This window comes from Chanodichthys erythropterus, chromosome 3 (assembly GCF_024489055.1).
Source record: "Chanodichthys erythropterus isolate Z2021 chromosome 3, ASM2448905v1, whole genome shotgun sequence".
NCBI lineage: Eukaryota > Metazoa > Chordata > Actinopteri > Cypriniformes > Xenocyprididae > Chanodichthys > Chanodichthys erythropterus.
The window spans coordinates 71,798,264-71,809,098 of record NC_090223.1 but is presented as its reverse complement, the minus strand read 5'-3'; the positions used below and the strand labels follow the sequence as shown (position 1 = coordinate 71,809,098).

Sequence of the window (10,835 nt, the reverse complement as noted above, 5' to 3'; positions counted from 1 at the left end):
CCCCCCCTTCCACTTCTTCTTGGAGGATGGAGCTGCATACGAGGTTCGTGAAATTCTGGACTCCCGGCGCCGTGGTGGTCTCCTGGAATACCTCGTAGACTGGGAGGGCTACGGGCCAGAGGAGCGGTCGTGGATCCCGCGGAACAACATCCTTGATCCCAACCTGCTACAAGCCTTCCACACCAGCCACCCGGACAGACCTGCCCCACGCCCTCGAGGTCGGCCACCACGACGTCGGGGTCCTCGGCCCTCAGGTGCGGGCCGTGGGAGGGGGGTACTGTCACAGACACGTCAGGCTCCACCTCCCTGCAATACCCACGCACTCAATCACCGGAGTTCTAATCACCGTCACCTGCAGATATCAATAAAACACCATACTTGCTTTTATATCTGTATTGTAACAGGTGGTACTTTACCTTTCAATAAAAACAAATAAATCTGGAATGACCAATTCGGCATCTTGTGTAAACAGTCTTATCATGTCTACTTTTAAATAAAATTTACAAAACAACTTTCATTTATGCTTGGATTAACTTCATATAACTTATTAATGCAACTGTTCCATTCCATTTGCCATTTTTGAAATATATACACAAGTTTAGCACAGGTTTGAGATCTGATGGAGGAATTTGACAGTCTGTAATTCTCAAAGAGAGAGCTTTCTTTGCTGCAGCATATGCCTGTTCATTCCCAAATAGTCCCATATGAGCCGGAATCCAGCAGAAAATATCAAAATATTTTTCCTTTAAAAATAAGAGTTTTGCTATTATCTTCACTATTATAGGATGGTCAGTTTTAAAAGATTCAAGAGTTTGGAGGCAAGATTTAGAATCCGTACAAAAAAAAAAAAAAAATGTTGTTGTGTTCTCTCTATTTGTTCTAAAGCCAGAAGCAATGCACAAGCTTCAGCAGTAAAAACTGAGCTTTCACTTGGAATACGTCTTAGATACTGTCTTAGATCCATCTGTATACACTGGTCTATGGAGAGGAAGACTACATTTTATTCCTCCAAATTCTTGTTTATATTCATTTGGATGAGTCAAGTTCTTCTTTTTATGGGCCAAATTCCAAATGATGTTGAATTTTTTGATGTTCCAAAGAGGAATAGGGCAAGTCTGTTTGTGCAAGTCTATTTAAATTAATGCCTATGTTCTCCACGTGGGATTTTATATGAATACCAAAAGGAATATACTTGGGTCTGGCTTCATACAAATCTTGACATTGAAGGTGGAAAAACTGAAGAATAAGCTGGATTGCATTTGTTAATTAAGTACTGTAACACAGTTTGTATGTACGGGAAGGAGGAGGTGGGAACCTGCAAATGTTTAAACAAAACTTTATTCAAAAATAAACAAAGAACAAAACTAAAGTAATGCCGACAGACCCTCACGGACGTCTGCCGGCCACACAAACATAACCAAACATAAAATAAAGTCCAGGCCTGGTCCTCTCTCGTCCTTCACTGTCATCGCTCCTCCTTTTATGCTTCCCGAGCTCCTCTGTGACAGACTCAAGACCGGTGCGACTCGCAGGTGAAGATCGTTAACACTCGCCTCACCGGCCTCGCTCCGTTCCCTCACAGCTTTTGCCCTTCCTGCTCGTCACAAGAACTGTTAAAGTCTCAGATACTCCAAGACTTTTACTCAAGATGTATTAGAATTGGTGACTTGAAACTTGTAATGGAATAATTTTTGCTGTAAGGTATCTGTACTACTTTTACTCAAGTATGGTTTTCAGGTACTCTTTACACCTCTGCTCTTTCCACAGTGACTTCTAAAAGAGTTTTTCTTTTGAGTGAATTTTCATGTGGACCTTAAGGTTATCTTTAAATCTGAAACTCTTTCCACACATGTAATAGGCCTCTCTCCAGTGTGAATATTCATGTGTCCCCTAAAGCTTTTTCATTTATTTAATGGCTAAATGGTTATATTTGTATATTTGATTGTGTTTATTGATATGCCATACTTTATTTTGCTGTAGCCTACAGACAAAGTTAATACACTAAAAAAGTCCAGTTATGGATGACAAGAACAAACAAATGTCAAGTATTTCAACTTTGAATCTCTAGTCTTCAGTTTCTGGCCTCCTAGTGATGTGAAATAAGAGCAGGAGTTAACTCAGGGTGATTATTTTGACTTTATTTTGTATTTTATCTGTGCGTCTTGGACACGGCATCCATCAAAAATAGGCTGGGATGCTTCTGAAATGCACCACGGCACGGCTGGTTTAAACACGAGCATTGACTAGAGTAAAGCCGTATCGGCTTTAGTAGCCGCGTGCAGTGTAAACGAGGCTTAAGGCTTTTCTCCAGTGTGAACACTCATGTGTACTATAAGGTTTCCTTTATGACTGAAACTCTTTCCACACTGTTGGCAGGTATAAGGCTTTTCTCCAGTGTGAATTCTCATGTGGTCTATAAGGTTTCCTTTCTTACTGAAACTCTTTCCACACTGTTGGCAGGTATGAGGCTTTTCTCCAGTGTGAGTTCTCATGTGGACTTTAAGGTTTCCTTTAAATGTGAAACTCTTTCCACACTGTTGGCAGGTATGAGGCTTTTCTCCAGTGTGAGTTCTCATGTGGTCTATAAGGTGTCGTTTTTGACTGAAACTCTTTCCACACTGTTGGCAGGTGAATAGGCTCTCTCCAGTGTGAACTCTCATGTGTTCCCTAAGGCGTTGTTTGCGTGTGAAGCCATTCCCACACAGAGTGCAGGTGTAAGGCTTTTCTCCAGTGTGAGTGCTTATGTGGCCCTTAAGGTTACCTTTAAATCTGAAACCATTTCCAGACTGATCACATGTGAATGGCTTCTCTCCAGCGTGAATATTTATGTGGTAATAAAGGCTCACTTTATGTGTGAAACTCTTTCCACACTGATCACATTTAAAAGGCTTCTCTCCAGTGTGAACTCTCATGTGTTCCCTAAGGCGTTGTTCCCGTGTGAAACCATTCCCGCACAGACTGCAGGTGTAAGGCTTTTCTCCAGTGTGAGTGCTTATGTGAGCTATAAGGCCTTCTTTTCGAATGAAACTCTTTCTACACTGTTGGCAGGTATGAGGCTTTTCTCCAGTGTGAATTCTCATGTGGGCTGTAAGATGTCCTTTTTGAATGAAACTCTTTCCACACTCTTGACAGGTGAAAGGTTTCTCTCCAGTGTGAATTCTCATGTGGATTTCAAGTTTTCCTTTTCTACTGAAACTTTTTCCACACTGTTGACAGATGTAAGGCTTTTCTCCAGTGTGATTACTCATGTGGACTGTAAGGCCTTCTTTTCGACTGAAACTCTGTCCACACTCTTGACAGGTGTAAGGCTTTTCTCCAGTGTGAATTGTCATGTGGGCTGTAAGGTTTTTTTTGTCACTGAATCCCTTTCCACACTGTTGGCAGGTTAAAGGCTTTTCTCCAGTATGAATTCTCATGTGTTCCCTGAGGCTTCGTTCCCGTGTGAAGCCATTCCCACACAGAGTGCAGGTGTAAGGCTTTTCTCCAGTGTGAGTTCTCATGTGGTCTTTAAGGCTTCCTTTTCGACTGAAACTCTTTCCACACTCTTGACAGGTATGAGGCTTTACTATAGTGTGATCTCTCATGTGGACTTGAAGGTTTCTATGTCGATCAAAACTCTTTCCACACTGTTGGCCAGTGAAATGACTTTTAGTTCCAGTCTTTTGAGCTCCTTTTTGTGAGGAACACTTTTTAGCCTGTGTTGATTTTCCTCCAGTCATGAAATTATAATGTTTTTTCTCTTCTTCTTTTTCATTAAGTTCAAAACTCACCTCTTTCAGTGCCATTAGGTCTAGAGCAAAAATAGACATAAAACAATTCAGACATTTAATACATCAAAATCAACAACATGTATGATCTATACCCTATCTAATCTTATGGATCAGGGATGGGCAGCTTTGGTACTGGAGGACCACTGTTTTGCAGAGTTAAGTTGCATCCCCCCAGGAGTTTTGAAAAGACAGAAATCGACCCCCGCACTTTTGATAAGGGCTGCTTCAATTAGTCACACTATATCATCTTTTAGCTTAGGATATTTTCTTTCAAATGAGACCATTTTCACGTTTCTGTGAGCTTCCGTTCGTAAATAATCAGCTGTTTTGTCGCGGATGTGAACAGGAAATGCGCTCTCGAATGGAGAAACACACGATCTCCAAACCATCGATCAAAGCGTGCTAACGTTTTAGGACAGGTTGATGGTATATAAATCATGCCCGAACGTTAGGGTTTGTCAATCAAGCCAAACCGTCCATTCAGAAACCGAGAAATTTGACACTTTAAGGTAAGGAGGCTGATCTCCTGTTGACGCGAGAGCTGGCTTGACTTAAGTTTTCGTGAGGATTTATAGTTTGTGGACTGTTTTGATTTCGGTAATTACATCTTGAAAGGCAAAAGCATTGATGGCATCTATAAAAGAGATATCTGAAATAGAAACAAAAGTTATATTGCCTCATCCAGTGGAGAACGCAGTTTGGTCCCCCTCACTTTGAAAATGTCTCCTGCGCCCCGTTTGGCTTTGATACTCAACATGACCGTGGACACTGCCTACTAGTGGTCTGCATGCATTTCAACACGACGCAGAAGTATAAATGAAAACAGACGCATAGACTACGGTGTAGAGGCTCCGGCGTAGGTCTGACACAGTAGTATAAATCAGCCTTTACAATTAAATAATGGTTTTGGTTAAATTTTGCAGGTGTGTTTGATCAGGGATGGAGCTAAACTCTGCTGAATAGTGTCCCTCCAGGACCAGAGTTGCCCATCCTGTCTATACACCAGTGGTTTTCAAAACTGGTCCAAAGGGACCCACCACTGCACATTTTGTATGTATGCTTTATTTTTCACATCTGGTTAAGATCACCAGCCTGTTAGAAGAGAGCTGACATTGATGGAGGAATATGCAAACTACAATTTCTGTTCATCACTAAGGTGAGAACCAGACACAATATAAACCTAAATATACTTGAATTAATTAAATTAATTGAAAAGTGTTTTACTATTCAATAAGTAATAGAAGATATTTGTTGTTGTAATGATGTCAGACATAGCACAAACAATAGTAATAGCCATTCTATACTCCGGCACGGTTGGCGATCTTACTACAACCGTACTGCGCTACTACAACCGATCTTACTACAACTGTACTGAGCCTAATCCAACCGTGACTTTTCAAGCGGGCCAGGGCACAGTACAGAAAGATCACACTAGTGATGTTAGACGGAAAGAATGAATGCTTATGAGATGTGTTTTCCTCAGCATAAAACTTACATTTTATGGTTATACTCTTACCTGTAAATGTTATAAAATCATGCAAATGTGCATTTTCTGACAACAGGCTCCATTAAACTTCACAGACTTCAGTGAACAAATACCAGTATGAACACGTACATCAAACAGACGGAGCACATTTGAATAGAAATGAAACACTTGACAACCTGTTTCTGGAGATCTACCAGAGATTGTATATAATGAGGAGATGAGAGGGTCTGTGTCTCTTATCATTGGAAAAAGCGTAACGGCTAACTTAATCACGTGCGGCACCTCTCAGCCTATCATGTAATGGCAGTGACATCAGTCGCAACATTCCCTAGTCTGCCTTCTCTTAAAAAAATACATTTTAATCAAGCTAAAATCTACATATAATTCCCAACAAAGGAATTGTTTAGTGTAAAACATGCTGAAGATTAGCAAACAGGCTGTGGATTAATTAAATGATTAGCTATTTCCCCATAAAAGCTGTTTAATCAGCATAATGAAGCCTCTCATCCATTGACTTCCATTCAAAAAACAGCCTCTGGTCTCCTTCCCTGTGTACTGCCAGGAGTACCGTTAGCGGTTACAATTTTTTGGCTAAAGGTTGCAGGCTTGCCTTCCAGTGGCTTTGGATCTACATTTCCTGCAGAGTTCAACCCTGATCAAACACACCTGAAGCAGTGAATTAAGATCTTCAGGGGCAGGTGTGTTCGATCAGGATTGTATCTGAACTCTGCATCTATGGAGACTGATGGATATTTCAAATAAATCTACAAAGTGTCCTGTTGAGGTACTCCAGGGCTGCGCTCAAGTTCAGATTTTTATGCCCTTCCCTTGCTAACTTCCCTCCATCTTAAGGACTCAAATGTACATCATTGTTTACACTGAACCAACACTGGCAGAATCTGTCTGGCTACTTTAAATGTACCTCTCTGAGCTCTTTGCTCGGATTGCTTGGAATCTGCTATGGAGCTGATTTATAGATGCACTTATGTTCCAGAAAATACTGCGACTATAAAACGATTATTTTACTTACTGCTGCCAGCCGGTGGCACAATAACCATGAACAACAATTGATCAGCTCCCATGACCAAACATACAACCTCAACATGAAATGTGATGTATACAAATCCATTTCCAGCTACATTCATATGTGGTTTGAAATCCTATTAAAAAAAAATTATTTCTGATTGCTCTGATCAGATTTTGCGTGGTTTTTGACTTTCTCACGCCACGTCAAACAAACGTCACTAAAGTCACTGCAGAAACAAGGTTGTGTTGTTGCAAAGCGCTGGACGAGCAGAAAATGGAGACATATTTTGAAACCAGCGGAGACGACAGCATGGAATAAAGCCGGAACAAAAAATTATATATGATTCCACCAAATTAGCTTATCTTTGTGAAATGGCAAAGCTCAGTCAGTCAAGCATTCTATAATATCATGACAATCAAGCATTATTTAATAATAGAACTTAACTAACGAGAACTAAAACTTGGTAACCATGAACGCATATTTGTCATTTTAACTAAGCAGAACTGGTGGTAGTGCTTAAGAAATTGTTTGTCATTCAGTGTTTCTGTAAAAAAAATAGATAATGGTAATTATTATTAAAAGAAGATAATACTACTAATTCTACCACTAATGACAACACGCTAAAGATTGATGAGCTGCTTGGTTCATGAATATTAATCACGTTGTAAGAGTTGCGATCATCTTGTCATTAATTGACAAGATTATATTAAATTAGAATTAAAGAAAACTAGAACTGATAAGTGTCTGTGAATAATTAAAAAATCCCAGGGGTTTAGTTTTAGCCTACAAGAACAAATAGCAAAATAAACAACAGAACATGAGGGTTCATTATCATCACGCTCCTGCAGCGCTTCTGTGAACAAAAAAAAAAAGAGATAACATTAGGCTATATAAAAATATAATAGCTTATGTCTAGGCGCAAAATTTATTTATAATTAACATATTAACAAAAAGGGGAAAAATGTGACAGACTAGGCCATATGAGTTTCGGTTAATTTCTGAGAAGTTCACAGAAAGGAAACCGAGACGGCAGAAAATTCTTTGTTTATTCTACGAGAGAGATTTGGAATAATAACACTTTTAGAGATAATATTGTCATCTGGAAAAAATTTTTTTTTTTTTTTTTTGCATTTTCAACCAAATATTTAAAAAGTTATAGTAGTATGTGTACAATAAAAGTATTTAAATAATATAGTTTAGCCTCCAAATCGTGAATATGGAAACATTTGGGTTTGTGCCAAATTATAGGTTATAACGCCGGTTTCTGTTTCAGTTTAGCGTTAAATGAATTCGTTTTGGCTAAAAGTTTATATATTATTTTTTTCATATATAAAATAGTAGTGGTGCCCCCCAAATATACCCGTGCGACTTATGACTGGTTTTGTGGTCCAGGATCACATTTAATGGAAACACTGAATTTTAAAGTGATGTAGTTACACATTACTACATTTACTCACTATCGTAATGAGTTAATAATCCTTACTTACAAGTAGCCAAACCCTAACTCTAGCTCTATAGTAAGTGCACTTGAAGAAGTGAATGAACCGACTGAGTGAATTAGGACACTTTTCTGTAAAATTATACTTCTGGATATTCTCTATTTCTGTAGAGCTGGACATTTTAGTAATGATCAAATTCAGCTGTGAGAATAAAACCAACCTGTTTGTTCCTCAGTATCTTCATGTTTCACACTGAATGTTTCTTCAAACTCCTCTTTATTAAACTCAATCTTCATGTCTTCAGTCTCCTCTTTAATAATCACCATCTTTATGTCTTCAGTCTCTTCCTCTTTAATATACTCAATCTTTATGTCTTCAGTCTCATCTTTAATAAACGCCATCTTTATGAAGAGAGTAATTGGAGTTTAGAATTAGAATTAGAGTTAATGGCCTAGGCCTACTGACCCGGTTAGACAAAAAAAAATCTCTAAAAACTAACGCTGCAAATGAATAAACTTCATATTTAGGCATGTATGAATGATGAAAACATGATTAGTTAGTTTGTTAGTGTTTGTTGTTCTCATTCATGTTCACTGTTTGAGCGCACGAGTCGTGATTCACTGAATTGTGATTCAATTGACTCGGAGTTGAAAAGTTCAGTTTTTCAAACATTACTCGCCAGAGATAAAGAATCACAATGTTACATTAGATAGTAAATAAACTCATTTCACATCGCTTGTTTAAAACAAAACACACAACTATAAGTCAATGAACTGTTTCTGTCGATTAAAACAGCTTAAATTCTTAAAACAAACCTTTCTTCAGCAGAATCACAGCAGATGCAGGATCGCGGCTCGGTCTTATGACGTCATGTCGTCACTCCAAAATAAAAGTCCTGTTCACACGCTGCATTGTCTACAATCACAGACGTGCATTAAAGGTCAAAGTATATATATATATATATATATATATATATATATATATATATATATATATATATATATATATATATATAATTTGAAGTTAATTTGAGTCTAAAAATGGGTATAAAATGTGTAAAAAGTTATCTTGCAAGTCTTTAAAGGGGACCTATTTTGCAAAATTCATAACTATACCTGTTCTATCTCCATGCAGTATATATTCTGTTTCATTATAGAGAATATGAATCAGATGTCATTTATCCGCCATATTGACAAGATGACTAGCCTACTCCATTAAAAAAGACAAACTAATCGTTTAAAATCATAAGGTTCCCCTACAAATAAAGCTTATCTGTCAGTTTGACTGAACTGTTAGATGATTCATTGTAACTAACTTAGTACTTAGTTTAGCTTATACCATAATTAAACACAGGAATAAATACCATAATTAAACACAGGAATACATTGTATGTGGAACTCCATCATCTAGAGCAATATCTGAAACTCCCTGTATCTTTGTAGTTTATTAACTTCTAAATGATCCTGAGATTTTTTTATGAGTATTGCCCAGTAGCAGTTTATAGCATTAGGAGAAAGAAAAACAGGCTCTGAATGCCTGTTGCATTGCATTGTTCAGGGACAGGTGTGAATGGTCTTGAACATGAACCTGTAAGTGCTCTGGGGGATGCATGTGTTCCTTTAGTATGATAAGTAGAGAGATAATAGGCCAGCCAGACAGTATTGTTTGAATGTAGTAGTGGAATTTTGATAAGCATTTGCATTGAAATTATAATACTTTGATGGATAATACTTAGATCTCTACCCTCAACACATGGTCTACCGCCCTGTCTATTCTTTCAGTTTATCTACTACAATATAAGACCCATATGTATATGTAACTTTTTTCTTTTTTTTTTACTTTTTCCATTTCAGAATGCCAAGATGCCATCAGACCACTCACTGTCTCTTCACACAGAACCTGTTCGCAGTTCTTAAATCTCTGATTGATGCCGTTGAGTGTATGCCGTGTTTGGATCCAGTTTGAGACTGCAGGTATCTGAACACAAAAGGGTTAAAGGGTTAGTTTACCCAAAAATGAAAATTAAGACCTTTGTTCATCTTCAGAACACAAACTAAGATATTTTTGAGGAAATCTGAGAGATATATATGACTTGTCCGTAGACAGCAATATAATGAACTCTTTCAAGGTCCAGAAATGTACTAAAGGCATCGTTAAAACAGTCATGTGACTGCAGTGGTTCAACTTGAATGTAATGAAGAAATGAATACTTTTTGTTCACAAAAACAAAACAAAAATAACGACATTATTCAACAATTTGCTGAAAACTGAAAACGGAAACATAAAGTCTGACACTTTCTGCTTCTCGTAGTGACGCTCGTCCTGCATTTGCATACTTTATCACAGCTGAAGTGAAATAAATACAATATTTGAATAATACACTGATGTTTGACAACAAGTATGACAGCAAGTCCAGGAAGAACCAAACAATCCAAGATCATGTCAAATCATCATCAATCAAATCCAGCTAACCAAGTTAGCGACAAATGGGCCCGTTTGCGACTAACAATGAACTCTCGTTTGTATTCACTCTTCTGTTCTGTACGTTCATTTTTTGTGCTTCCTTGTCGTTCTTTAATCATCGGCACTTTAATTTTCATGAAGCATTATTTTGTTGCACGTCAGCTGTGATACACAGACATCCACTCGCACTGCATGTGTAACAGAGGCCAGAAAGTGAGAGTTCTGCAGGTAAACCACTGAGCACTGATGACCGCTAGAGAATGAAGTGTTTAGTGTCATTGTCAGTGCACTCGCCTCACCTGCCAGCAGCGATTGGGCCGGGGTTTGAGACCAACTCGGAGCAGAGTGGTTAGGATATGAGAGTGAGTTTTGGAGGTGGAGCAATGAAGAGAGGGGTGGGATTGTTTGGGTTGATTTCAAATATCTCTGATGTACAGAACACTGTGATGAGTTTTCATCATGTCCAGAAGGCCGAGTGTGCTTTGACCTTCAGCAAGTCCGTAAAAAAAATCAATAAATAAATAAACTGTATGCTGTTATACAGAGAATCATTTGTATATTTAGAAAACATGTTCGCAGAAAATCATGTAACCCCAGCACACCCAAGTGATGAGAAGCAAGACGTTAAGTGAATCAGAAGTACCATTCTC

The 10,835-nt window shown here is 38.3% G+C and overlaps 1 protein-coding gene across 1 annotated transcript; it reads right to left on the bottom strand.

The window, feature by feature from the left end:
* Positions 1-1,303: 1,303 nt before the first annotated feature.
* Positions 1,304-7,997, bottom strand: LOC137006613 (zinc finger protein 84-like). The gene is made up of 2 exons (XM_067367517.1): positions 7,943-7,997; positions 1,304-3,790 (listed from the first exon to the last, which is right to left on the bottom strand). Exon 2 carries the CDS (start codon positions 3,783-3,785, stop codon positions 2,295-2,297), a length of 1,491 nt encoding a protein of 496 aa, XP_067223618.1. The 5' UTR covers positions 3,786-3,790; positions 7,943-7,997; the 3' UTR covers positions 1,304-2,294.
* Between the last annotated feature and the right edge of the window lie 2,838 nt (positions 7,998-10,835).

What these genes read in the sequence shown, in the direction of transcription:
- LOC137006613 (XM_067367517.1), bottom strand. Translation starts at nt 3,785, where the DNA reads ATGGCACTGAAAGAGGTGAGTTTTGAACTTAATGAAAAAGAAGAAGAG.